At 54.6% G+C, this 26390-nt stretch overlaps 8 protein-coding genes across 8 annotated transcripts; 4 read left to right on the top strand and 4 right to left on the bottom strand.

Annotated features, from left to right (window-relative positions):
- Positions 1 to 231: 231 nt before the first annotated feature.
- Positions 232 to 2086, bottom strand: BDZ99DRAFT_494653 (uncharacterized protein; the record flags this gene model as incomplete). Its single annotated transcript, XM_033723328.1, has 2 exons — positions 1470 to 2086; positions 232 to 1322 (listed from the first exon to the last, which is right to left on the bottom strand). Exons 1-2 carry the CDS (start codon positions 2008 to 2010, stop codon positions 232 to 234), a joined length of 1632 nt encoding a protein of 543 aa, XP_033581699.1. The 5' UTR covers positions 2011 to 2086.
- A 594-nt stretch (positions 2087 to 2680) lies between these two features.
- BDZ99DRAFT_378533 (uncharacterized protein) lies at positions 2681 to 6305 on the bottom strand (the record flags this gene model as incomplete). The annotated part of the gene is made up of 8 exons (XM_033715114.1): positions 2681 to 2978; positions 3030 to 3342; positions 3398 to 3581; positions 3632 to 3765; positions 3969 to 4078; positions 4963 to 5865; positions 5925 to 6063; positions 6155 to 6305. The coding sequence occupies 8 exons, from the start codon at positions 6303 to 6305 to the stop codon at positions 2681 to 2683; spliced, it is 2232 nt and encodes a 743-aa protein (XP_033581700.1).
- Positions 6306 to 6566: 261 nt separating this feature from the next.
- On the top strand, positions 6567 to 7158 carry BDZ99DRAFT_458724 (uncharacterized protein). Its single transcript, XM_033718981.1, has 2 exons — positions 6567 to 6841; positions 7044 to 7158. Exon 1 carries the CDS (start codon positions 6580 to 6582, stop codon positions 6829 to 6831), a length of 252 nt encoding a protein of 83 aa, XP_033581701.1. The 5' UTR covers positions 6567 to 6579; the 3' UTR covers positions 6832 to 6841; positions 7044 to 7158.
- BDZ99DRAFT_458725 (uncharacterized protein) lies at positions 6756 to 8202 on the top strand. The gene has a single exon (XM_033718982.1). It carries the CDS (start codon positions 7031 to 7033, stop codon positions 7742 to 7744), a length of 714 nt encoding a protein of 237 aa, XP_033581702.1. The 5' UTR covers positions 6756 to 7030; the 3' UTR covers positions 7745 to 8202.
- Positions 8203 to 8538: 336 nt separating this feature from the next.
- Positions 8539 to 8883, top strand: BDZ99DRAFT_458727 (uncharacterized protein). Its single transcript, XM_033718983.1, has one exon. It carries the CDS (start codon positions 8698 to 8700, stop codon positions 8857 to 8859), a length of 162 nt encoding a protein of 53 aa, XP_033581703.1. The 5' UTR covers positions 8539 to 8697; the 3' UTR covers positions 8860 to 8883.
- An 8682-nt stretch (positions 8884 to 17565) lies between these two features.
- Positions 17566 to 20751, top strand: BDZ99DRAFT_379368 (isoleucyl-tRNA synthetase; the record flags this gene model as incomplete). The annotated part of the gene is made up of 4 exons (XM_033715147.1): positions 17566 to 17739; positions 17782 to 18157; positions 18215 to 19482; positions 19522 to 20751. 4 exons carry the CDS (start codon positions 17566 to 17568, stop codon positions 20749 to 20751), a joined length of 3048 nt encoding a protein of 1015 aa, XP_033581704.1.
- A 426-nt stretch (positions 20752 to 21177) lies between these two features.
- On the bottom strand, positions 21178 to 22737 carry BDZ99DRAFT_458733 (uncharacterized protein). Its single transcript, XM_033718984.1, has one exon. The coding sequence runs from the start codon at positions 22480 to 22482 to the stop codon at positions 21430 to 21432; it is 1053 nt and encodes a 350-aa protein (XP_033581705.1). The 5' UTR covers positions 22483 to 22737; the 3' UTR covers positions 21178 to 21429.
- A 281-nt stretch (positions 22738 to 23018) lies between these two features.
- Positions 23019 to 26258, bottom strand: BDZ99DRAFT_566688 (uncharacterized protein; the record flags this gene model as incomplete). Its single annotated transcript, XM_033727615.1, has 2 exons — positions 23019 to 26102; positions 26215 to 26258. 2 exons carry the CDS (start codon positions 26256 to 26258, stop codon positions 23090 to 23092), a joined length of 3057 nt encoding a protein of 1018 aa, XP_033581706.1. The 3' UTR covers positions 23019 to 23089.
- Positions 26259 to 26390: the final 132 nt, after the last annotated feature.

Consider the following 26390-nt stretch of genomic DNA (forward strand, 5'->3'; position numbering starts at 1 on the left):
CCGCAACTGCGCCCGAAGGAGAAACCGAAGGGACCCTTTGATGATTAAAACCTGCGTCTGAGAAGAAGGAAACAAACAGGAACGAAATCTACTCCCCTTTTTATACGAAGCATACCTATCATGCTTCTTATTGCGAAACTGCACATCACAAATCCGCTCCACTCATCTCAATCTACGCATAAGACCATTCCCATGCAGCCACCCTATCACCCCCTCCCAAAACTCCTCTCCTCACACCTCCTCAACCCCCTTCCCCTTCCTCCCCCTCCCCACACCCACCCTCACGCCCACCGTCCCCACACACCCCGCCGACACCGCAAACAACCCCGCCGCCACAAAAAACGGCAACCCCACCAACGCCCTCCTCCCGCTATCCAACCCCCACGCCAACACCTCGGGAAACGCAATACTGGCGACCAACTTTCCCCCAATACTCGCCATCGACAACGTCGCCATGACCCTTGCCACCCTTCCCTTCTCCACCAAACTGACAATATACGCCTGCGTCGCCGTCGGCAGCCCCTCGCCGAACAGATACACGACCACGCCCCCGACAAACACGGGCCCGGAGTCGCTAGCACCGATGACGACAGAGCCCAGCGCGAGGATCGCGGCGGACGCGAGCATGATGGCGAAGTGGCCCGCGGCGGTGGAGCGCAGCCAGCGGGCGGCGAGGGTGTTGAGCAATGGCAGGAGCAGGGAGAAGTGCAGGAGCATCAGGAAGCCCTGCGTGGCGACGATGTAGGAGGCTTGCGGGAAGGTCCAGGCGAATTTGATGACGGGGTATTGGATCAGGCCGAAGAAGTCGATGGATTTGATGCCCGTGGCGGCGACGAAAATGGAGGTGAAGAGGAGGATGAGGTTAGGGAGGCCGAGGCCGAAGAGGGGGGTGGAGGTTGATGGGGGGTTGAGTTTGGGGTCGTCGGGGGCGATGGTGGGAGAGGAGGAGGAGGGCGAGGTGGATTGCTGGGCGAGGGAGGCGGCGTGCTTCCTGCTCTCGCCTACTGTCTCTGGGAATAGGAAGATTGTGATCAAGGCAGTTAGGACAGCGATCGCGAAGCTGACTGCGAGGTTGACCTGCGGTGTTCCCCCCTTTCCGTCCAGGTTCATTAGGAACGCGCCGATGGAGGGGCTGAATGTTTGTGCTAGATACTGCATGCTCGTTGTTAGGAAGAATAAGGATGCTCGCTCTGTAGCCACTGGCATGACGTCTGTGTAGGAAGCAAACAGCATCGAGAGGCCAACATCGAAGTTACCCCCAATGACTCCAGGAAGACCACTCAGGTAGAGCGTCCATATTGGGACTTTTGGGAAGCCAAGATCTTAGATCAAAAGTCAGCAATCCCGTATACATCAAAGGACACAATTCAACTCAATTCTAGCCATCGTCGAGAAGAGATTAGGGTCAAGATTAGGGACAATATGACTGAGAGCGAGAAAAGCGAAGCACGCGAAAGAGATAAACCCACAAAGACACAACCACAACCCACACGCTATAGTAACATTGACCTTATGCAGCACCAACACCACCTTCCGGCCCGCTCTATCCGCCACCCACCCCAAAGGTATCGCGCCCAGCATCGCGCTCAGCATTCGCACAAACATAATCAGCCCTGCGCTGCGCGCCAGCTGCTTCTGCACCGTGTCGATTTTGCACAACCGCTCGGGGATATGCTTGCCGAGCTCGACGAGAGGGGAATTGAGCTCGAGGTAGTAGTTGTAGCAGTGCATGGCCTCCAGCGCGCGCATGCTGGCCACTTGCTTGATGAAGTACTCGGCTTCATTGGTGAAGATGAGGGTGCAGCCTAGGAGGGGGACGAAGCGGTAGCGGGAATGAATGGTGGTAAAGGAGGGTAGTCTTGCGAATAGCCATCCTTTCGAAGGTTTTCTCTCTGCTGTATCCGAAGTTGCAGTTGAAGTTGCCGACTTGCTCGAGCTCGAGCCCGAAGGCGTTGGCGTACTAGAGGAACCCCGCCTCAGCAGTGGGGATGTCTCATTTTCTTCCGGCATCCTTTGCTGCAGTGTTCTGTTTCCTTGTTCTTACGGGGACGAGGTACAGAATTTGCACAGATGCAAGGAGACGTCGTCCATCAGGGTTATATCCCGACGGGCGGCGGCAAAAGAAAAGACTCATCAGGACGCCTTATTGCGAAAGCCGAGCTCGGAATGCCACTCGGAGTGCACAACGGAGTGCCAAAGGGCGCGTATTGCAGATCACTCCGCCTGATCGGGAACCTTGCCGGAACCAGCTGGGTCATCGAGTGCTTGATTGCAAATGGTGGAGTCCAATTGACACATATTGGTGAACGCCTGGTGGAGATGCTGCAGGTAAGTGGGTTGGCGATGGATGGGTTGAATCGGGTCACAAGCGCATGAACTCACAGTCAGGAATCGATCTACGTGCAGTTTTAAAGCATGCGAGATGCACCCGGAAAGCAAGGATGATAACAGGTCGAACAAACCATTACTATTCGCACTACATGCAAAGGAGAAGCACTCGATAATTTTCCAAAACGAAAAGCTCTTCGTCCTGCCGTCTCATCGTAACACCATTACCACGAATCATTCTGTAGAGAATCCCCAAATGCTCCAGTGAAAAGAATCCAGCGCCCGCACTCCACCGGGGTATACAGTGTGGACCAGGCACTCTTCCAACGAACTAGTTCATACGACGCTGCACTTATGCGGCGACTCGCTCCTCTTCACGGCCTCTTGTTTCAGTGCCGACCGTGGACGGCGCGTCCTCCTCCTCGTCTTCTTCGTAGCCGTTGCCACGGTGCTCGGAGGCGGGGATCCAGAGGCCAGACTCCCTGTCGCCGAGCGACTGATCTTGGTGGGAGAGGTCGACACCTTCGCCGGGCTGGCGGCGGGCGGCACGGCGCTGGGAGAGAGTGCGGGAGCGGACGGAGAGCTTGCTGCTGACGGCGGCGTTCTGGGAGACCCAGTTGGTCAAGGCATCTTCGCAGTCTTGGATGATACTGAGAGAATTGTTAGTCAAGGACGAGGTAGATGTCTATGGTCAAACTTACGCCTTGCTAGCCTCGTATCCGTCGTACGCTTGCCTGGTCTCGCCGGGAGTAACGGGGGTATCATCAACCAACTCAAGGAGGTGCTTTCCGTAGCCAGCAATGATGGCAAGCTTCTCGCAGTGCTCACTGAGAGCATCGAACTGGTAGGTGAAGGCAGCCTTGAGCTTCTCGCGGGTGATATTGGAGAGCTGAGCCTCGGCGACGAGCGACTCGGCCTCAGCGCGGACGAGCTCCTGTTCGAGGACGACAATTTTGGGGGAGTTCGGCTCCTTGTACTTGAGCTGTGCAATGTTGTCGGTGATCTTCTGTTTCCCTGTTTTGAAGTCAATGGTGATTCTGGAGGTAAGCTGTGGGTAGGTATGACGTACTGTCGCGGCTAGGCTGGACTGAAGCCTCAATGTTGCGGATGCTCTTGATGGTCACACGGTACTGGTCGTAGCGGTCGACAAACTGGTCTTCGAGCTCGCCAATTTCGTAGATAAGCACACCGAGCTTGTCGGTGACATCAGAGACGTCGTCGTCGCATGCCTCGCCCCAGATGGAGAGTTGTTGCTGTGATGGTCAGAACCGCATCTCCAAATTTGCACGTAGTCTAAACTTACTGCAACCTCCATTCGCTCCCTGCTGACAAGCTCCATGCTGCGCATGACGTTCTTCTCCATCTTGACCAATTGTGAGAGCTTCTTGGCGAGGTCGGGACCAAAGGCACCCGCAGCCTTTCCGCGGAAAGTGTGACCTGCAGAGCATCATGCAATTAGCATTGCTCACTACGTAGAGACATAACATTGATCGCATGATACGCGAGTGGACTCGAGATGTCGCATTCGAGGACCAGGCGGAGTCGCTCCGTCGGCGGCGGGCGGGAGCGGGAGCGCCGGACACCCGAGGAGCAGACAGCATGAACGCATTGAAGACTCGAGTATCATGAGAGCGACATACCGATATTGCCCCTGCCGAAGAACCTGCCATGCTTCGTCGAGGATGGAGGCGGCGGCGGGCTCTGGATCTGCGACGCCGTCGGGGCGCGCGACTGGCGCATCGAGTATGTCCTGTGCATGGTGGCGGGCGGACGAGGGGGTGGTCGTGAGTAGGGATTTAGGAAGTGGAGTGGGTGTGATAGACAAAGAAGTGATTTGGTGTGCGTGTGTTGTGGTAGAAATGCACCCGCTTGGCTGGAGGGAGCGTCGTCGTTTTGTTTGTGCCCACTGACGCCAGGCCGTGCATGACGTCGCCATTGTGGGCAGCCAAGTAACAGCAGTTGTGGGGGGGCCCAGCCTGCGCAGCGCCTCGTTCCGTGTTCAGGCCTGGACCCTCAAGCACATCATCATCCCTTCGTGGCCGATCTTGTGCTGTACGGGCCTGGCTCCAATTAAACTAGCTTTAGGGCGACTGAAAATTAATCGAATTGGGCTACCAACGTGGCTGGAGGCCTTTAGACAGGTACACACTACGTAGGTGGTGTTTCTGTTGCTGTGGCTACGCTGCTATCAGATGCAAGCACACAAGTGCATTTCAAGGTCACGCAGTAGCTCCCGAGGCCTGTGGCTTGTGACTTCAGCAAGAAACTGTCACGATACATTATGTCATATTAGACAAGTGGGTATCAAGATCTATGGTACAGCTCTGTACTACAACGCGCCGTTGGCCACCCTATCTTTCACCGACCCCTTCAACCGCGACCTCGTCAACCACGCCCATGCCCTGCTCAGCACCAAACCCTCCATCCCCGCCGCTCCCTTCTCTCTGCCACCGCTCATTCCAGTCCCGCTCAGCCCTTAGTTGATCGGTAAAGACCCCCAGGAAATCGCCCGCTTGCGCAAACGTCTGTTGAGGCCGCTGGCGGGGCAACTCAAATACCAAATCCCCTTGGCGAGGTGATCGAGCGTGATGGACGGCTATACCAGCAATAGCTGAGAGGAGGGCGCCGGAGAACGCGAAGAAGGTGTTTACAATAAACGGAGATGGCAATGCCGAGCTCGGCTTCATGGCTACATCTTCGGATTGCCGATCCTGGCGGACGGGGTCGTCGCGTATCAATGTCGATACCACGGGTAAGCTCCCGACTATATCCCTCACGACTGTGTATGTGGTTGTAGCTAGCGATGTGGCCATTGGTGGAGACCAGGGCAATGTCAGTCCAAGCCCCCGGCGAGCGGTTTTCAGCGCACCATCATCTCTGGGACACGAAGCAAGGGCAGATACGTCGGACGGGCTCACGTCCTCATCGCTGCCCAGAAGAGCCGTGCGCATGCGCCTGATATACTTCTCCAGCCGTGAATATCGTCCCTCGATAGCTTCTTTTAGCCACGTTTGTGGAACTGGGGAATAGAGCATCAGTGCTAGGTACCCAAACGCTAGGTCGTCTAAGCTTGAGGCCGCATCGTCTCTTAGTAGGTATTGCTTCTTGCCCAGAAGGTCCGAAAGCGGTGCTAGGAATTCATTGGCAAGCGCATCCAGCTTGAATCGAGCTGCGTAGACCGGAGAGCTCAGAAGGCCTTGGAGGCCCTTTTGTCGACCGAGATTTAAAACGCTTGGGCGATTTGCGTGACTGTCCGATGGTAGGCCCGATGCCTTTTTTGCTGCCTCAAACTCCCCGCCTAGAGTAGTCCCAAGCTCAGGGCCGTCCAGATCCAAGTCTACATCGAGTCCGGAGAGACCTAGATGAGCTGTTCGAGCTCTCGCTGCATCTCGGTGTCCGGGCGGTATTGTGTAATTTAGATTCCATGGTAATATAGCAGTGTACGCCGGTGCGGTTGTGGTGGAGTAGTTTTGGGAGGAAGTGTATAGAGAGAGATCAATAATAGGTCGGCCGGTAGTTTCGATGAATGTAGAAAAGCTAGAGCGCAAATTGTCAGCCGTTTGCGCCCCATGAAGATCTAATGAAACCCGACATACGCTAAGCTGTCGGCCTTCTGTTCCCTCGTGAATATTGAATCCGAGTTATGTGATCCTGAGGGATACTGGCCGAGGTATTGAACTATTTGATTGAATCCACCTATCCATGTCGTATCATCGCGGAGAGCAGGGAAATTCTCTGATGCGTATAATTAGCCTTACTCTATCCCTTAATTCCCCAGAAGGCTTAAGTGCCAAAGACGCGGTGTTGAAGGATTTGGTAGACGTACGGGTTGGACTCGGTGATGTGTCGTGAGCAGCAATCAGCACCCATTGTGTTCGCGCAATAGTGCGGTTCAAAAACGCGATCGCGGCATTGCATTCTGCATCTATCGAAGGCAGTCCGAATGCCGGACCCCATACGTGGAGCTCAACCACCATAGGTAGGAGGTTGGTCGAGGAAGCGCAACTGCGCGGAGCCTGCGGATTGGGCACGTGGTCTTGGTACAATCAAAGTCGAATCCGAGGCACAAGATCTCTTCAAAGTAGGGGAGGAGTGTTTGGGAGAGTTTGAGCGATAATGGTTGACGTCGTGTGGAGTTGTCGTCCTAAAGTCCTTCAGATGTCAAAAGATCGACAATGTCTTGGCACGTCACTCTATTGATCATTGCTCCACCAACTCTCTCCCTCACTTCCACTCCACCATAACTTTCCCATGGCGCCCATCCGCCGCTACCTCCGCATAACCAAACACTCCGTCCTCGAAGTCCGTATCTACGTCGACCGGCCCTCAGACGCCGACACCTGGCTTCTCAACCGCGCCTCTCCCGCGCTTCCACGCGTCATCGAAGCCGTGCGACCCCTCGTGCTCCCAAAACTGCGCGAGGAGAACGAGCGCGCAAAAGGCAGAGGCAAGGGAAAGAAGAAGGGTATCAAAGATGTGGTTGTTTGCGGTATGTTTAGCTAAATCCAAAAAGGTCTGCCATAGTAAACATGTTTGATGTGTTCTATTATTGTTATTGCTATCGTGGCATGGAGGCAGTGCTGCATGTATTGGATCACGAGATGAGTGATCATGCTTGCATAACGCTTATGGCGGATTGGTATATTTGCGCTAGTCTCCTAAAGCAAGAGAACCCATTCTATGTAGTAGGAGCTAATTTAAGATGCGGCATATAGATGACTTCGATGTATCGATCTTCCTAACCGAGTTATCCGCACGGCATTCGCTCCTTACCAAGCAGAAGAGCTTCAAGGAGAAACCTGGCCTCGAGAGTAACTCAAAGAAGCTGACCGGCTGGCTGACGGCAGGCACGCGGGAGGATCCTTCGACGGTTCCCGCGGAGGCTGGCGCGCCTATTGTGATCAGAGAGGACGACGATGCCGGGATAGTAATCAGGGCAGAAGACGACGAGGTTTCCTTGAACAATATTCCCGAAATTCCCGAAGCTAGCGAGGAGGACCAGGCTGGCGAACGCTCGATCGGTGATGGGGACGTCGTAGGGCGGAGTAAGCGCAGGCGGCAGCAGAGTGATATGACCGTGGTTGAGTCGAGTGACTCAGACGAAGGGTTTCAAGAGGACGAACGTCCGCCAATAAAACGCGCGAAGAAGGGCAAGGAGAAGAATCGGGACACGGACGCTGACGATGCAAACGAGACTGGGGAGACGGACGACAAGAAGAAGTTAGGGCTGAAGACCTCCTACGACGGTTTCAGCATCTACGGCCGCATCCTGTGCCTGGTGGTTAAGCGCAAGGGCGGCACCCAGGCAAAGAGCGGGAGCGGTGGCATACCTGGCTCAAGTCAGCAGATGATGGAGAACTGGGTGTCGACGCAGGCTGCAGCCGAGCAGGGCGACGACGGGGATGAAGACGGATGAGGTAGTGTGGTGTCCGTGTTGACAGCATCGCTTGCATACGATATCGCCAGCCGGTCCCTGGATGATGCAGAAAATAGCTTTCCCCAGCAAGGGGTCATCCGACGCCCTTCCTGGCGGACTGGGCGGGCGCCTTGCTGCCCGTGCTCTGGAAGCCCACGTGGCCGCACAGTCCGATGCCAAGGATCGGCGAGATCCTGGAGGAGCGCCGGCATAACGGAGAGATGGAGGGGGAGTGCACAGGCAAATCTGTGGAGGGTGGTCATGCTGGCACGATATGAAATTACTGTGTGAATGACACGACAGACGCCGAAGTTGCGGTGAATGAGCCGCCAACGAGAATGAATTGAAGCAGAGGGGTGATCCACGGTGCCACAGAGCCCACCTCACGCCAGAATGGTATCCGTCTCCCCAATAGAGCATATGCGGCCGCATGTCCGCACCAGAGCAGCGGTGTGGCTTTGAAACCAGACATCTCACCAGCGCGAGCATCGCGACAGTTCAGTCGTCCCGGCAGTCCGCGCCAAGGCCCTGTCAGGCAAGGCCGGAGCAGACAGCCGACGTGACGGCCCTGCAACAATTTGCAAGATGCTGGGTCGGTCTTGTGGCGGCCCTCCAGACTGGTAACGACGGTAAGGCCGAGTAGCACGCGCCAGCCACGGGAGCTGGTGGAGAGGAGTGGAGCTCCTGCAGCAGTTAACACGCCAGACGGCGTGGGACGCAGCACCGAGGGGCGCGTACCTGCAGCAGGCCGTTGCTTTTGCAAAGGCTGGAGCAGCTGGCGGGCACGGCAGATCTGGGCTTCAGCAGCGATCGAGCCAGCTGAGGTTGGATGTCGGCACACACACGGCACGGCAACCCCGCCCTGCAGCGTGCCACGAGGACAGTGAGCAGCTGGAGAATATCGATTGGGCGCCGCAGGGGAGCAGCTCGACGCGGAGGGCTGCTGGTGCAACATGGCTTGCAGGCCGACGCGGGATGCCGAGCGTGGTGTTGCGAATGGCCTGACTGGCGATGAGCTCTGCCGGGCCGCCCTCCGAGCTCCAGTCGGCTGGAACACGGCACGAGAGCGTGACTGTCCCGACTGTACGACGCCGATGGAAGTTGTTGAGTGCTGAGGACGAGCTTCCGGGCGGTTGCGCTGATTCGCCGGAGCTCCTGTTCGAGATCAAGCTTTGCAACCCCTGGCGATCAGGGACCAGCTGTGCCTCACGTGGCAGAGCGTCATGAAGAGATTTCCAGTGGCTGGTGCCGATCGGGGAGGTGACGCAGCTGTGGTCTGGTGCTGCTCTCGGCTCGGCACACGCCCAGCAAGCGAGGCGTGCGAGGCGTGCGAGGCGTCAGAGGGCGTGGGATCTGGGCCGACGGGGAGGGCGATTTCCGCGTCGATGCAAAAAGCACCGCAGCGCTCGTGTTCGACTCCCCGAGCTGCTGCCGTGCAGCGTTGCCCAGGTGCGTTTCATCGTGGCGTGCAACATCCTGGCCTCCACGTTTTTGGGCAGCGTCTCGCGCGTGCTGACCACTCGGCATCCCGGCTGCCTTAGGGCTTGCCGGCGGCGACGTCCAGCTGTGCGACGGGTTTGCAGCAGCCGCATCTTCGCACATCCCGCCGATGTCGCTGGAGACGTGCAAATTTCTGTGCCGCCAGCTTCCAAGGTGTTGCCACACATCGCCATTTCCGCGCCGTCGTCAGAAGGGAACACTGATCCACGTCGTCATCATCGCATGATGCTGTGTGGGGAGCATCCCAGTGTCTTAAGCCAGCAATCGCATCTGCGTCCTCATCCGCCACTCTAGCGACCGCGTCGGGGGACGGCACAGGGATGGCCCTCGATCGTGAAGCCTGCCGGTCCGGGGCGCACAGCTGTGGAATAAAAATACGAGCAGGGCACAAGGCGACGAGGCCACCTTGGAGTTTTCTTCTGCCCCAGAGTCAGGCTGTGCACAAGGCCGCCCCGACCACGCTCCGAGGAGCTGCCATCAATTTGGCGGAGTCATGCAGGACCGCGCAGGAGAAAGGGCGGTGGCCCAAAGGAGCAATCTCCCCTGGAACAAGCTGAGATGGAAGGCCGGGAGAAGAGCGGCAGAAGACGCCGTCACAGCCCCAGATCGTTGCTCAAATTTTCGGTGGAGCGCAGGCGCGCAACGGCTTGGCTGATGAAAATGCACAATTCCACCAATGCCGGCTGGAGTGGGGCCGTGGCGTCTTCGGGGTGATTGGGTGGATGCGCACCTGAGACAGGAACTTTGGGATAGGGGGGTGGTAAACTGTAGGCTTGGCAGCCTCGGTGAGGTGAATGTGCGGCTCGCTTAAGCAGAAGAGAGGAGAGAAACAAGAGGGGAAGGAGAAGGTGAAAACAGAAAGAGAACTCAAGCTGGGCTTTGGAATTGGAGAAAGAGCTGGTTCCTAATAGTGGTTGATCCGGTCAAGTCATGATATTCACTTCCTGATATTGCAGCGTCCACGCCTGGCTTCACGCCATCACACCATTGACACTGGGACTGCTGCTCCAACTGATCAACAAACTGACACACTCTTCCCATACTCGAGGATCCGGTGGTGCAGGCCAAGAACGGGCACTGTACCACGCCCCAAAAGGGGCCGATCCTGCCTGTTCCTGACTGCCCAACGACAGCTGCGCGCCCGTTTCGGCGCAGCAGAGACGCCGCGTGTGTGGCTCGCCCTGAGGGCGTAGCACGAGGCTGCTGCACCAGCTGCAGAGGGGCATCCCGACAAGTCTGGCCGAACTAGTGGGTGCGTGGCCTGGTGGAGCGCTGCGGGCAGCCAGCGCCGCGTCGCCCTGCCCCACGGCTCTGCACCGGGCGACAAGGTTGCAAATTCCAGCAGGCCGTCTAGCTTCGAACGAAATGGCCGTGATGTCACGGCGGCGAGATGCTGGAACCTGGCGACGACGCAGACACAGCTCGGCAGCCCGCGGCAGACGCGCAGGCATCAGGGCATCATGGCACCGTAGGCATCATGGTGGGCTTGGATCACCATGATCTTCACCCAGTCACGAGGCGCCTGAAACGAGGCAGGCGTGGCTCCGTGTTTGCTGGTCATGGCATTAATCCCGGGATGAGCGATGTTTTTGGCTTATGCACGGTTCAGGGAGGGCAGCTTGGCTGAAGCGCAGCCTTTCACCGAAGCATCCCTGCCCAGCGACATCTCCTTTTCCACGTCGCCCGACGCCTCAGCTCACCGCTATGGCCATGCCAGCTTATTACACCATCCGGCAGCGTAGGCTGACCGAATTTGACATTTCAGAAAATCCTGGCTGCCAGGCATAAATACCTCGCACTGCCGCCCCATCCACGCTCTGTTTCATCACCCTTCTCGGACGCCTACGACCTACACCAGTGCCGCAGCTTATATCTAATACATCCTTCCACTACATCTACATACGACATACACACACCCCCGCCGCACACAACAGTTTCATCTGCTGCCGCACTTTCCACCGCACGCGCCGCACTACCTACAGTACTTCACTGTCCTACATCAAGCTTCAATGGCCTCCCTTACCTTCACGGACTGCAATATGTCGACCTCCAACCTGCCTCCATGCCCAGGCCCGCCACCCACGAGGCCCCTCCCTCCAGTTCCATCCAAATAAACCGCCTGTCCTCCATCCATAACGTCTTGACCGCCTCATCCCTCTTCGGCGTTACATCCCGTCTCGGCCCATCTCTCGACTTGTCTCCTATTGCATCATGGATTCCAGCCGCCTCCCTCCCTCGTCACTTGATCGATCACCACACCGCCCAGTGTTTCAGTCTGAGCATCTCTCCCGCCTTTCAACCCCGGAATCACAACACCTCGAAATCAATGGCTGCCCGCATCCGCAGTTGTCTCAGGAACCCATGGCGCCTGGCGCAACCTAGCCCTGGTTGAGATGCCTCCCGCGCCTTGCTGCATGCAGCTCACCGCGAACTACGATCGATCTGGACTCCGCCCATTGGCTGGCTGCGCGACACCCATGCCGCAGGTGTCACACGTCCACGTTGGCCTTTTTCCGGAACAGGACTCAATGCCTCGCATGGCAGCCTTACGCATGCTCAGCACATCGCCATCCCACTTGCTGACCTGACCCAACAAGGTCCTCATGCTCGGCCCGCCAATCACCACATCCTCTCGCTCTGCTGCCTCGCTCGCCGTCGCTCTGACTCAACTTTCGTCTGCCTTTCTCTCCTTGACACCGCCGGTTCGGATGGAAGGATATGGTGGCCCGTATTGGGGGCCATCTTTTGCTTCTCGGATCCCCACACACGTTTTGTAATACACCAGCGATTTGTGTTTGCACTGCCTCTTTTGTAACTGCATCAGCTGGCGCGAGGGGTGGGACTGCCTGCAGAATGGGGCTATATCGGAGTTAATGGGATATGGGAGATCTGGAAATACCCATTTGTCTATTTTTGGTCACGAATATATACCACGCTGCCTCTCAGATGGTAGTGCATTGCAGCTATACTGCCTACTACATCAATAATGTATCTTTTCATCGTTACGCACCAACCGCACCCCACTCTGTGACTGTCTCCTGCTTCTCCTCTTCGGCACAATTATCCGTCAGTGACGTGGGAGTGCTAACCTCGCCGTCTCTTATCCGCGCTGCCTCGTGACATCTTCGACCCCACACCCCTGCAAGGCCTACTCCAACGTCAGCGCATATCGTGAAGGCTCCGTCGATATTAAATCAGTAGTCCATCTGGCCCACAGCGCATGCATGCACGGCTAGCCTCGCTCTTCAACGACGTGGCACAGCAAACCTGCTTCGCGATAGCCCCCAGTGTGCCTGACCACGGCACAGCTAGCGCTGGGAGAGCGATGTTGACCGGAATTAGTGCGCACCCCCGTCTCTTTCCTGTCCGGAAACATCGGCTGCATCGAAACGGTTCACGCATTTCGTCGCGCATATTGCGTCTCACACACCTCGGGTGCCTCCGTATCTGACCACGACCTCCATCGCCATCTCACTCGGCGCCCTGGTCGGCCTGCGTCGTCCTTACTCGACAGGTACCTGCATACCCTGGAGATCATCTTGCAACCATGCGACAACCGCATTTACCCATCCCCAGCTGAACCCCCACGCCACCGCTTTCACGTGTGCATGAAACTATCTTCGCGTGGGATGGCTGCCCGCAACCCCGCCCTCCCCTCTCATCTGCCCGCCATCTTGGATCTCTGAACATGGTGTAGGCCCCCTGCCAGCGCTCTGACGCGCAAGGAACAAGGGCTCTGCGACGTCGTTAAGAGCCGGGTTCGCGGTAACTGTCGCGGCTGTTGCGCGCTATGCTTTATTGCTGCTTTCCCGAGCATTCCCTTCGGCGCCCACTTTTCATATGCCAAATGATACTTGTTCTGTCAGGACGGACGCAGGGCGATTTGCATTGGCAATCTGAAGGTGAGTACATACATTTGGCCGGGCGAGCCAATGCCGGCGGTTCTCCAAGCCTCGTGCTACCCACTTGCTTGCGTCGTGCGACGTCTAGATGCATAGCTTTGCTTTTTTGTAAACGTGCAGATTTCCTACCACCGTCATTGATATCGACCACTTCCTGTTATTGCCGGCATGCAGCGGCGTTGCCGAAGAGGCTGTCGACTTCTAGCTGACGAGTAACTGGCTCATGCGAACTATGCACTAGGTTCGTGTCGTTGCTGCATGTTCGCATTAACTCTACACTAGCAGTGGTCAACACCATGGCACGCTGGGCGTGGAGAAAGTGGCACACTCATCCAGCACGATGGCTCGTCTGTACACCTGTCTGCCATTGCTTGAGGTGCTTTAACGAGTTTCCACATAGTCCAAGGCACAGAAGCTTCTATCTTGTTCATTTTGCTGAAAATGAATTGAAGCACCCCAAGCAATTGGTATACATGCGTACACTAACGGCGGCTTGTTCTAGGAATTAGAGTGCCACCTTTGCCGTGCCCCGCGTGCATGGTTCCGTCCGAAGATCTTGCGCTTCCATTCACGCTCGACGGTCGTCCCCCGACCACTAACCACGGTTGACACCCAACGGTGCGTCGTAAGCAACTCAGCTCCTACCACACACAGAACTGTCTCAAACTCTAATGGTAGCGTGAATTTGCCGCCTAGACTTGCTAGCAGATCCTCACACCGATCTAATGAAACCTACCTGTCGATCCATTCACATGATTAGTGTTCATTACAATTGTACAAAGGATAGGTGCACACGAGCGCGATGGTGAACTATCCCCACCAACTATCGAGACACAATGGCAATAGCAACAATTACAAGGCGCAATACACTCGCTCTATCAAACTTCCCCGCGATATGGAAGCTCCGACATCTCACGCTCACTACTTCTCATCATTCTCCAATACTTCTCCAATACTCTGCATCCCACGTTCATTGCATCATTCTATCCCTGGGTGCTGCATGTCATATATCCCTCTTTCATAAGTTCTGCGTTATCGAAAATCGAATGTGCACCCAATCCATGGTTCATAATACCCTTGTATCACCGACTCCTTAAGCCTCTCCACATTTCTTGGCATTGTCCGCTTGACCAATTCTAGTCTCCTCGTATGTCCCCTACGTCCAAAATTTTTGCAGCTGTCAGATAATCGATCGTATCGCTCTTAGCACTCCCGCGTATGGTCTCCTTTTATGTAACTCATTCGTCATTGGTCAGCCTTACGCTTCGAAAATTTCACACTATCTTCAGCAATCGATCCAGATCATCAGCGCAGAATCCTCTCTACAGCTTCCCCATCGTCTAGCTATTAGCTTCCGCTCGATCGGCCGGGTTCAGGATTTTCAGCTCTCTTTGAGACGCACTATTATTGATCTCCATTTCGGTCATACAGTAGCACCGTAAAGGATCGTCAACGGAAAGTACCGTGTGTAACTTCGTAGTACGGCTGCACAAAGGCTTCAAGGAAATCGATTGTGCGCTCTGACTTCGCTGAGACCCCTAGCGTAGTCTTCAATCTGGAACATTATTTCGTTGCTGGGGATGTCCGAGCTTCTCGTCACACCGTTCTGGAGATGGCGCTAGAATCTCATCACAAACAGGTGGCGCAAAACACGGGTCCCCGCAATATCTCTTCTAACTGTGGTCCCACACATTCAAGGAGATCGTGTGACCAATTCACTCCTTTCGTCCCTTCAATTAAAACCAACCCTGTCGCTCTTAATGATCATCACATTATTGTCCTATTACTCGGCTTACCGTAGCAGAGACACGAATGAGCACAGATTCTCGTTTGAAAAGCTCCAATCACACCTGTAAGTGGGAGGTACTGGAGAAGCTCCTCTGAAGCCAAAGCTTCGTCTAAAAAGTCCTGCTTCTAAAAACGCCCTCAAAAGCCAACTAACGGATAGTAAAATACTCCTCGCTGTGCACTATGCAAACGGACTCCATGGATTCTACCCCGTATTTTCATCCGCACTAACAAACTTCTTTTCTACCACAAAGTTGTCTTGTAAAGCGGAAGTCCCCCGGACTCGTTTCACAACGAAATGACACTTCCTCCAAGGCCCGCTCAGAACGACCGACAGTTTCAATTCCGCAATTGCGCCCCTCGAGTTCGTTCCTAGAAGTTGTATGAAAGGATCAATGGCGGCGTAAAGAGCTTTTTCCTCGCTAAAGGTCGTCGATCCCGATGCGTGCTCGCAGAAGTCTCTGCAATGGTCGTTGCTATGTATATTAAGTGCCAGATACCGCATATGCTGGAATTTGACCAATTCAGCAGTAGTGCGCTCCGGTTGCAAGCATATCAGCATCTCCTCGTAGTCTCAAGAGAGCAATCAACATACCCAAACCAAACAACGCTCCTCAGTCTCCGGGTCCTGCTCCAGCGCCACATGCACCGCTAAGCTCTCCAGCCTAGGACTTTTGTCCCGTAAATCTCGAAACTGATCCGCCGTCCAAGGCTTGATTTGATCCGGCCGGTTGTAACTGTCCCTACCATAACTGACCTTCAAGTTCTGCAGCCCCTCTCCATTCTTCTCTACAAACCCCGCCCAAACCACCTGCAGCAACGCATCTCTAAACTCCTTAACCACCAGCTCCTCCAACCCCTCCAGCGCCCTCAGAAATCGCCCAACCACGCGCACATCCACCGCATCCGTCATCCACCTCATCCAATAATCCCGCTTAAACCCAAACGCCAGACTCTTCAGATTCGGCAGCGCGCCCATCAGCGCCACCAACAGATTTCACGGCCCGCGCTTCCTCAGATCTAGCTTCCGCAGCAGCGTCCAATCCATACACCTTCTCCATTGCGTGCAGTGCTCAGCGGAGAGGTAGTGTCCGTAATTCGGCAGCGTCAGCTTCTCCAACGCTGGCATCCGATCCCCCTCCCCGAACTGGAGGTTATGCGGTCCGACCCCCCAATCGCTCCAGCTCGACGCCTCGAAGGTGGAGACGCTGAGATTAAGGGCTTTCAGATTACCGCCGGCGATGAGGCACTTTTGAACGTGGAGAACTCGGAGAGCCCGCCCGTCTCGTCGGCGTTTTGGCAGAGGGCTTGGAAGGCGAGAGAGTGCAGTTGGGCGGACGCGAGTAATGCTCTATCTATTGGCTGCTCTGTGTCCTTCCGATCTGTGGCTGTGATGCGTAATCGTGCGGACGGCCAGGAGGTGTGGAAGCGATCGAGTACCTGTGTCGGCATAGGAAGTGAAGTATTCCAACTACCCCATCGCCGTTAACATCAACTCCGATCCAACTACTGCCATATACCCCCGAACAGCGTCTCAAACTCACCTGAACTCCAGCAAGTTGGCGAGGTTAGTAAACGCATTCACCAGCGCGCTCGCAGACGGTAGATTCCCTCTTCCTTTGACCGGGCCGATCATCAGAAACCGCACGTACCGGCATAGAGCATCCTCGCGATCTTGCAGCCGCTTGAGGGAGTAGCGGCTTGTTATTCTGTGGTTTTGCGTTTTGTCATGGAGCGTTAGGGTGCGGAAGATCAGAGGTTCGGAATGCGCTCGACACGGCTTCGACACCAAAAGAAAGCTGTAGAATGAGCTCCGGTCTTCTGAATAGAGCTGCATTTTCATAATAAGCCATGTAGTCTTCACGGTTGGGGTTAGGAGGTGGATTACGTGCTCGAGGATGGTGCGGAAGAGGGTGAGTGGTAGGCCTAAGAGGGTGGGCTTTTCTGCCACGGGGTTTGATGCTGGGTATTACGGTATATGCCTGGATGAAATGAGAAGGGCGCGAGTACTTATGTTGCGATCGTCGAGAGACATGGGCGAGGACCCCTGGCGATGCAGTGGCTAAGGCTGAAGGGTCACTGGCCGGTATATTGGCAGCCTTGCTGCTTCAGTCACCGCTGTACGAAAAGTTATACTTCTTCCTCTGCCCCCAGAAGCTCGGCCACCAAGTCCGGCTAGTTGGGTAGGGTCTTATCAAACGTGGAGGCTTCACGTACAAGAAAGAAGGTTGTGATGCATCTTGTTCTCGCAGTAGTGCAGGAGTGCAATATAGTGATTACCTAAATGTAATAACTCTGAGATATTGATAACCTGATGACTTCTGAAGAATCTCTATCATAGCTAAGGATACTATGTCCACAACTAGAATAGGTTTTCAACGTATTAGCATCAATCTCAATCCAATCAGATCGTAAAGAGGATCACGTGAAGACATATATTGTTGCATACAAGGTAGACAGATACAAACGTTCTCATCCATGGAGCAAATGTGTTAGAGAGATACATCTATGCTCAGATTCTAGCTAAAGAGTGATAGATGAATCTATCTCACGTGATCGGGTCGCATTTTGAGTGTTTTCTCATTCGATCTACCACATCTTCAATTGCACTCCAAATCCCACAATGCTACCATGCTAACTCCAACCCGAATCCTCCGCGCCCAATGGACCTCAACGTTACATCTCCCGAAATCCACCTTTCCAGCCCGTCCAAACCCTGCCTCCGCACCTCGATACCTCGCCCGTTGCACCGACGAGCTTTACGCGTGGCAGCAATCGACGCGCTCCCTCAAACCCGATTCCAACGTCGATGCTGCTGAGCCAGAAAGCGGTACTGCGGCGCCCGAGTTCGTACTCCACGATGGCCCACCCTACGCAAACGGGCCCTTACACATCGGGCACGCCCTGAACAAAATCACAAAAGACCTGATATGCAGATTCGAGGTCGGACAAGGGAAGCGCGTGAGCTATGTGCCGGGATGGGACTGCCACGGGCTGCCAATTGAGCTGAAAGCTCTGCAAGCTGCAAAAGACCCCGGGGCGAGGATGAGTCCCGTGAGGGTGCGCAAGGCGGCGAGGGCGTTGGCGGAGCGGACAGTCAAGGAACAGATGGCGGGGTTCAAGGCGTGGGGTGTGATGGGAGACTGGTCAAACGCTTATAGGACTATGGATAAGGCGTTTGAGATGAGGCAGTTGAAGGTGTTCCGGGAGATGGTTGTGAAGGGTGAGGTTCGTTCGACTGGTGTACATTGATGAGGAGGGTGCTGACGGATCTCTGAAGGTCTGATTTACAGGCAGTTCAAGCCTGTGTATTGGTCGCCGTCGTCTGGTACGGCGCTCGCGGAGGCGGAGCTGGAGTATGATGAGAATCATGAGTCTACGGCCGCCTTTATACGATTTCCCGTAGAAGCCTCAAAAGAGCTTCAGTCAGAATTTCCGGATATAACATGGCACGAGTTGGATGCGGTGATTTGGACGACTACGCCGTGGACTCTTCCGGCAAATACAGCAATTGCGGTGCATAATACGATGGAATACTCTGTTGTCCAAGGACCAAAATCGCCGAGGCGGTTTATAATAGCAAGCCCCCGTGTGAGCTATCTCGGGTCTATACTAGGAGTGGAGCTAGAGATAGTCTTCAGCGGCATTCTGGGGTCCCAAATTGCGGGCAACATGTTCTACAAGAACCCTCTCCAAGGATTCAGCTCTCAAACTCAGCCTATTATTCACGCCGACTTCGTCTCCGATAGTTCTGGCTCCGGCTTGGTGCATATGGCCCCGGGACACGGCATGGACGACTACAATGTGTGTAGTCAGTTCGGGATCCAGGCATTCGCTCCAGTGGATGATAATGGTAGATTTACCAGTGCTGCATTTCCGGATCAACCAGAGCTTCTGCAAGGTCTGTCTGTACAAAAAGAGGGCACTAATGCGGTCTTGGAATACCTCGAGATGGAAGAGAAAGAATATGTGTTGCACACGCACGTTATCAAGCACAAATACCCTATCGATTGGCGAACAAAGCAACCCGTTATCATTCGTGCAACAGAGCAATGGTTTGCCAATGTCGACGGTATCAAGTCAGGAGCCATGCAGGCATTGGAAGATGTTACGTTTATTCCTGCGGTCGGCAGAACTCGACTTGAAAGTTTCGTCCAGGGCCGGAGCCAGTGGTGTATTTCGCGGCAAAGGTCTTGGGGTGTTCCGATTCCTGCACTGTACAGGATGGATACAGAGAAACCCGACGCTGTCATGGATGGTCCTACTATTGATCATATCACAAAAGTAATTGAGCAACGTGGAATCGATGCCTGGTGGACTGACCCCGAGGACGATCCTGCCTGGATACCCGAGTCTCTCCTGGGCACATACACTCGAGGCAAGGATACTATGGATGTCTGGTTCGACAGCGGCACCAGCTGGACCCTTTTACCGCAACGAGATGATGGCCCAATCGCCGATGTGTATTTTGAAGGAACAGACCAACATCGCGGCTGGTTCCAGTCCTCACTCCTTACCCACGTGGCTCACCAAGTCACCCCCCAGGAAGTCGCTGAAGGGATAGCACATCAAGCGCAGTCCTTGCAGCATACTATCCTTCCACCCTACCGAACACTAATAACTCATGGCTTTACACTCGATCAGGACGGCCGCAAAATGAGCAAAAGCCTCGGCAACGTCATATCTCCAGATGAGATAATGTCGGGAACCCTCCTCCCTCCAATGAAACCTAGGAAAAACAAGGACAAAAATATAAAGTTTTCTACTACAGACTTCAAACCTACTTACGATGGCATGGGCCCTGATGCCCTCCGCCTCTGGGCCGCAAGCAGCGACTACACTAAAGACGTTGTCATCGGCCAGCCCGTCCTCCTCGGCGTCAACCTAGCCCTCCACAAGTACCGCGTCACCTTCAAATGGCTCCTTGGCGTCCTCAACCTCAACATCCCCGGGTTCTCGTCTACAAGCTTCGCAGACTTCCACGAGGGTCTCGACGACGCACCCCTCACCCTCGCGGACGAAATAGCCCTCTACCGCCTCGCGCAAGTGAGCCACGAAATCCACGCTCATTTCGCGAAGTATGAGTTCTCGAGAGGCATCGTCGCGTTGAATAAGTATATCGTGCATGACTTGTCTGCGTTTTACTTCGAGACACTTAAAGACCGTATATACGCAGGCACTATCGAGGATCGTGCGAGTGCCCAACATGTCCTTGGACTTCTCTTCCATGAACTGTGCCAGATCCTTACGCCCGTGTGTCCTATATTGGTTGAGGAGGTGTGGGACCACGTTCCTGAACGCTTGCGGAGCGATATCGAGCATCCGGCGCGGATCGTGTGGGAGCCGTTTGAGTGGGAGCTTGAAGCGGGAGAGGAGCTGCGGTTAGAGGGCCAGATGAAGGTGCTTAATGCGGCGCACGCCGCCGTCAAGGTTGCACAGGAAAAAGCGAGGGGAGAGAAGAAGATTGGGAGTGGGTTGGAGTGCGAGGTTCTAATGGTTCTGCCTGATGTGAATATGGAAGAGTTCGAGAAGCTGGAGCTTTCAAACGAAGACCTAGCGGATGTGTTTGTTGTCTCAAGGGTCAGTGTTGTGGGAGAGGCCGGTGTGAAGGCAGCAATTGGAGACAGGGAGCTGCTATGGAGGTACGAGGAAGAGTTCCAGTTCGGCGAAGAGGGGCCGATGGCGAAGGTGGTGGTGCTGCCGCCTATCGAGCATAAGTGTCCCAGGTGCTGGCGCTTTGTGGCGCCCCAGCCGGAAGAACTGTGTTCAAGGTGTGAAGACGCGGTGGAGGAAGATAAAGAGGCGGAGGCCCCTTGATGTTTAGACAGTCATGTTGATGTTGTACAAAAGGGTAGGAAAGTGAGTATGTTGTAATATAACATGTAGAATAGACATCAATACTCACTCTTGTATAACACGGCAGGTAAAAAACGCCGCCCTAGATCTTCTTGGACCTTTAGAGAGTCTGAACTCTGGTGATTGCCACGTGACTGGGACTAATTTGCAGTATCGGCCGGCTGTGTCGGGTATAGCATCGAAACAAGTGTCCTAGTCATAGTTTTGACGGTCTTTAATCCTTCCTATTAAAGCTCTAATTGTTCCGCTCCCTCACGCGAGAGTACATGGAAATACAGGCATATCTGTAATAGGATCTTGAATTTCCACGTTAGGGCGCTGGACACACATTGGACACATTGGGCGTAGTTGGGATTGTGGCTAGCGGCTCGAATGAAGCTATTGAGTGGGAACTACGGGTTGCAGATACGCACTATCTGGTGGATATCTCTAAGAGGTCAGAAGGAAAATATCAACGCAGTGAATTAGACAGAAGTGGACGACTCTAAAAACTAGGAGAAATATAGAACCCCGATGAAAGGTGAGAATCACATAGCAATCGCAGAAGAACTAGTTACGAACATTGATCTGAAATCCTCAATTTGGCGACAGCAGTGTCGACGATTTGATATCTCGCTACTGTATGTACAGTCTGGTTACTTAACTTGCATATATCCCACTCTTCCCGATATACCAAGGCTTCGCAATGTCAGCGATAGCCTTCTTCAGCAGACCGGGCTGAACTCCCAATTGCTCCATATCCCACCTCTCTTCCACCAAGATGTCCTCCACGATCCACTTCAAGAATAGCCCTAGCCCCTTGATATTCCTCTCCTTACCCGTTTCCCTCAGGTAGTCCCACGCCTGCTCCAGCCGCCCCTCGGAACACCACGCCTTGGCACAGTCCACCGCTGTCTTTTGCTGCGCACTCTGCTCGTCCAATACCTTATCAGACGGCGGACCCTTCGTCGGCCTGGGCGCGTAATTCGGCTTAAAGGGCCCACCCTTCGTCTTAAACCACACCCTTTCCCTATGCGGAAAGCTATCAAACTTCCACACCACACCCTCCCCAGCCCCCTTCACCCCAAACGTTTTCGCGAATGGGCACTCGGCGGCGATCTCCTCAGCGATGCCCTGCAGCCGCTGCTCCGTGGCCTCCGGGTCCGCAAGGTCGATCGCGGCGTGGTAAAAGCCCGCGCGCGAGATGTTGTAGATGCCGTCGGCTTCGCTTTCTAGGCCTGCGTAGAGCAGGTCTGGCTCCCATCCGCCGTTCAGGCTGGCGGAGACGATGACGAAGCGCTTGCTGAGGTGCACGAGCGCGACGCCCTTTTGGATGTTCTGGCCGATCCACTCGCCGGCGAGGATGAGAGGGGCGTGCTCGTCGATCACAACTTTGGGAAATAAGCGCTTGGAGCGCTCGTAGTAGCGGTCGCGGAGGGAGAGAAGAGCGGCAGTTTTGGTGGCCATGGAAGCTGCGAATTCGTGGTTGTCGGCGGTGATGCTGAGGTTGAGGCAGTTGCGGGACTGCAGCACGATGGTGTTGTCTGGGTAGATGAGGATGTCGGCGTGTGTGCCGTGCAGCTTGACAGTGCCAGTTACCATGAGCTTGGTGGGCGGGGGACATTCCGAGGCGAATTCGTGGATGAGTTGAAGATCGTGGATGATCTCCTTGAGCTTCGTTCGGATCTTTGGGTAGAGGGTTGATTCCGACATGGCGGTAGCTCGGTGTTTCGAGCGAATGTAACGCTTAGACTTATGAGCGAATTGATGATACAACTGACGGTTAACGATGCGAATGACTCAACGAGGACAATGTAAGATGAAGAGGAGAAAGCAGGGAGAGAGTCTAGAGTAACGAAAGGGATATTCGGCCATGGTATTCTATACTATAGTTAGCAGGCACGATTTTGGAACGCTCTGACTCATTTGCGCATGGTCAACAGGTGGCAGTGTTTTAGAGTTTCAGCTGCGATCCTTAAAGGTTGAAGAGGGCGGAGGCGGAGTCGTAGCCTTAGTTGTCGGGACTAGATTCTCCGACTCCGGCTACTGTCACGTGACAGTAGCTTGAGTTACTTAGGGTAATATGCAAAGCGTCTAGTTCCGGTTGTCACGGCAATGTGTGCGGTTTGCTACGTCACGAGTGGGAGTTGCATTGGGATGAAGGTTCGCAGCCCATGAGTTGCCTGTCTAAAGTATTTAAGACGCCATGAAAGGGGATATCCGAGAGTGGGACACCATCCGTAACGCCAGCTCTTGAGTGAGCACACTAACTCACCTGGTTCGTCTTCTTCGAAGATTGAAGTCCACCGACTGCACAGACTCAACCCTGCCAGTTCACCCTCTTTCCACGGAACAAGCTGACCATCCCGATAGGCAAAAGGCCCGGGTCAACGACATTCAAGCCACCGAACCGCTCCATCATCTCTGGTCCATACATCTGCGTGACCCACTTCCAGTAGGGCTCCATGCTATGCCAGTTTCTTAGGTTTGCCGGTGTTCCTGTCTGTAGTGTCTGTGTACCCTCAAGCACCTGTGGCGTCGGATTAATGCTTTCCTCCTGGGGCCGCTGGAGTAATTTCTCAAAGACCTGGACAAGTCCGTTGGAGAAGTCGCTGGCATAATCCTCGCGATAGCGGATGAACTCTTCGAACGACATAAAGACGTCTTTTTCGTCGGCAGGTGGCTCCCACTCTGGGTCCCCGAGGTAGTAGGAGTTTCGGCGTGTGGCGCCGCCCTCGAAAGCGGCCTTTGCTTTGCGGTACTGATCCCGTTCTGCTTCGAAGAAGTCCTTGAGGAGGTCGGTCGGACGTTCCAGAACGGCGTCACGAATCTGGAGGAGATTGACGAATGGACTACGGAGGTCAAGACCGCCGAGTTCGACCGGGAAGAAGAGAAAGCCGTCCGGGATGTTGGCCACACCGAAGCGCTCCTGGATAGTCTTCTTGAGGTACTCCACAACGCTCTTGCTCTCGGTGTCGCCCATGGCGGCGAAGATAGCCGAGTGGATACGCTTGTGGGTGGAAAGCATGTTATCGACGTGGTCACGCCCATAGCAATTGGACGGCTTGCCGAAATTGGAGGCGAAGAATACCGTGGCATAAGTGTTCCAAGCCTGGATCCAAGAAAAGACGCTCTTTTGGCTTCGCAGCTGCGTTTGGAGCTCCTCAATATGCGACTCGATGATCTTCTGGTCAATCTCGAAACGTCCAGATTGCGGGTTGAGGTACAGGAAGCCCCATCGAATAATGCCTTTGGGGAGTCGTTCGTCAATCACAAGTTCCTGGGCGTCCCTTCCTACACGCACTGTGCCAGACTTTGCCCTCTTCAATGAAGCCCCGATCACTTTGGTGAAGTCGCTGACTGTTTGCCATGCCTTGACGCACTTGTCATGATCAGGACTCCAAAACCAGAAATCGTCGTACATCCGATACAGCGGCGCACCTTCCACCTTCTGATTGATCGCGTAGTCGAGACAGAACAGAGTCGTCTCTCCGAAGAGATCGCTCAATGCATGATTGCCGGGCGTGCCACGTTGGCGGATGCGAGGCGACGAAGATGGCTCGTCCATGAACTTCAGGGGAGCTTCAAGAAACTTCTTGAAGAATGCAACCCACTTCGCAGATATCCCGAAGAATCCCATCACTAGCAATATGGTGTTGTGGGAAAGTTTGGAATTCCAGTCTTCGAACGAAGATCGGAAGCAGGTAAGCTCACCGTGTATCTGGGTGTTGATGACGATTTCAGTTGATAGCAGATGCAAGAGAGTTTGTCTGTCCTCCATGGGATTCTTCGATTGAATGTCGCCGTCATCACTCTCAGCATCCGGATCCGGATGACTAGTCCGTCGTTCTCGAAAGCCCTGTGGCATCTGTCTCGCTGGGTAGACTGCACTAGCATTTTGATTACTGGCCATCTGGGAGAATTGACGCGCCGAATGACGCGCTGATTGACGCGCCATCGGCGCCTGCGGCGCCTGCATCGCCGCCAGGGCATGCATTTGGGTTGGAAATTGAGCTGCATGCGCGTCCCCGTCATCTTCGTCTTCGTCCGACTCCATGTTAAAGTTCGCAGCCTCTTCGTCTCCTTCGTCCGCCACGATATTTTGATATACTGTGTCAGGCAGCTGTGCTAAGAAGTACTTCTGGCGATGGATACTCCGACGCTTTGTCTGTAAAGTTGGGGTTTGCTTCTGTGGGCCTAGGAAATATTCTCGGCGTTTGTGATCGAGTTTCGGGACAGTATTTCTCAGCGGATTCCACGCTCCCTTGACCTTTCGGAATCTCTTCAGCTCACGCTTGAAGAAAACGCACCATTGCATGCCAATGTACTGAAGAAATATTGCCTGCAGGAGATCTTCATGCAGGTGAATGGAGTATATGCCATTGAGCCTACGACGCTGCTCGACCGGAACATCGGGGCCCCAGGACCAGTCATCAAGGGCAGCCATCCGCATGTTCAAGACATCTGCAATTTCTCCGAGAATCGTTGGATTGCTCTTGAAGTCCTTCAAGACAGCTCGCTTCTCGTCATTGAGTAGGTCAGAGGATAGTAGGCCCTCAATGGTCCAGCCTAGGGAGCTGGTGTTGAACTGTGCTGGTCGTGACATTGTCGACTCATAGATCCCGACCTGTCGTTGAAGTTGCTTGAAAGCGTTGTAGACGTCTCGTTTGTCTTCGTCCATGGGCTTGAACAGGTTCTCCAAATATGACTTCAGAGCTGTAAGGTTGACGTCGAACGGCTCGAAAACCGATTGCTCCCATAAGGCACGAGACTCTAGCTTCTTTGCAGCGGGGACTTCCTCAAACACGTCGGACATCTCTACGTCACCTGTAGGGGCCGAGCTAGACTTTTGCTGGGAGGAGAGCCATTCGGTGACTAGCTGTCCATAAAGGGTAGCATACTCGTACTTGATGGATTGGACACTGAGATGACGAAGGAGTATCTTGTCCCACTCGCCCTGGAGCCTAGGAAGGACAGAAGGGTCGTAGCGGGCTTGCTCAATGAACCGGTCGAGGTATTTGAGATCGGCTTCGAGACGAGGCTTGCCGGTGGAGCCACTGACAACTGGGCCAATCCTCTGGCGTCCTGTAGAGGTACTCTTACTGGCAATGGTTTTGGCGGCGAAGCAGGTTTTTACTCCATCAATCAGGGTGTAAAAGCGGTCGAGAGGGTCGGTCGTGGCCTCGACGGCGGCCAGGATTGCAGCATACTGTTGTTCGAAGCTGGCGCGCTTCTTGGACAGCTCGTCGAGCTTCGTAGTGGTGATTGATCGAAGCGTGTCGGAAAACACGCTGCCCGACGAAGCCATGACTGTAGACGTCGGTGATGTGAAGCTGACGTGAGGTTGTGAGGTTGTTGAAAGAAGGTTGGGAGGCGGCGAGGGCAGCTTTTATACCTATTGAACTGCTGTGCCCTCCAGGCAACAACGTCAGGGTCTTTGTTTACTGGCTAACCCCACATGGCACCCCTGCTCGCATCTTGCAGATCATGGTAGCCTTGAGACACGTGTGTATTCACCCCGAATAACACGCGAAGACCGTCAAAGGAAATTAGGAAATAGGAGTTGGGTTCCGGTAAGGTTCGAAGCTAGCTTGGTTTAGGTGTAGCGTTGAATGGATCAT

The sequence above is a fragment of the Mytilinidion resinicola genome (assembly GCF_010093595.1).
Source record: "Mytilinidion resinicola strain CBS 304.34 unplaced genomic scaffold BDZ99scaffold_3, whole genome shotgun sequence".
In the NCBI taxonomy this organism is placed as follows: domain Eukaryota; kingdom Fungi; phylum Ascomycota; class Dothideomycetes; order Mytilinidiales; family Mytilinidiaceae; genus Mytilinidion; species Mytilinidion resinicola.

Coding starts and splice junctions, on each gene's coding strand:
- BDZ99DRAFT_458724 (XM_033718981.1), top strand. CDS start 6,580: ATGGCGCCCATCCGCCGCTACCTCCGCATAACCAAACACTCCGTCCTC.
- BDZ99DRAFT_458725 (XM_033718982.1), top strand. CDS start 7,031: ATGCGGCATATAGATGACTTCGATGTATCGATCTTCCTAACCGAGTTA.
- BDZ99DRAFT_458727 (XM_033718983.1), top strand. CDS start 8,698: ATGGCTTGCAGGCCGACGCGGGATGCCGAGCGTGGTGTTGCGAATGGC.
- BDZ99DRAFT_458733 (XM_033718984.1), bottom strand. CDS start 22,482: ATGTCGGAATCAACCCTCTACCCAAAGATCCGAACGAAGCTCAAGGAG.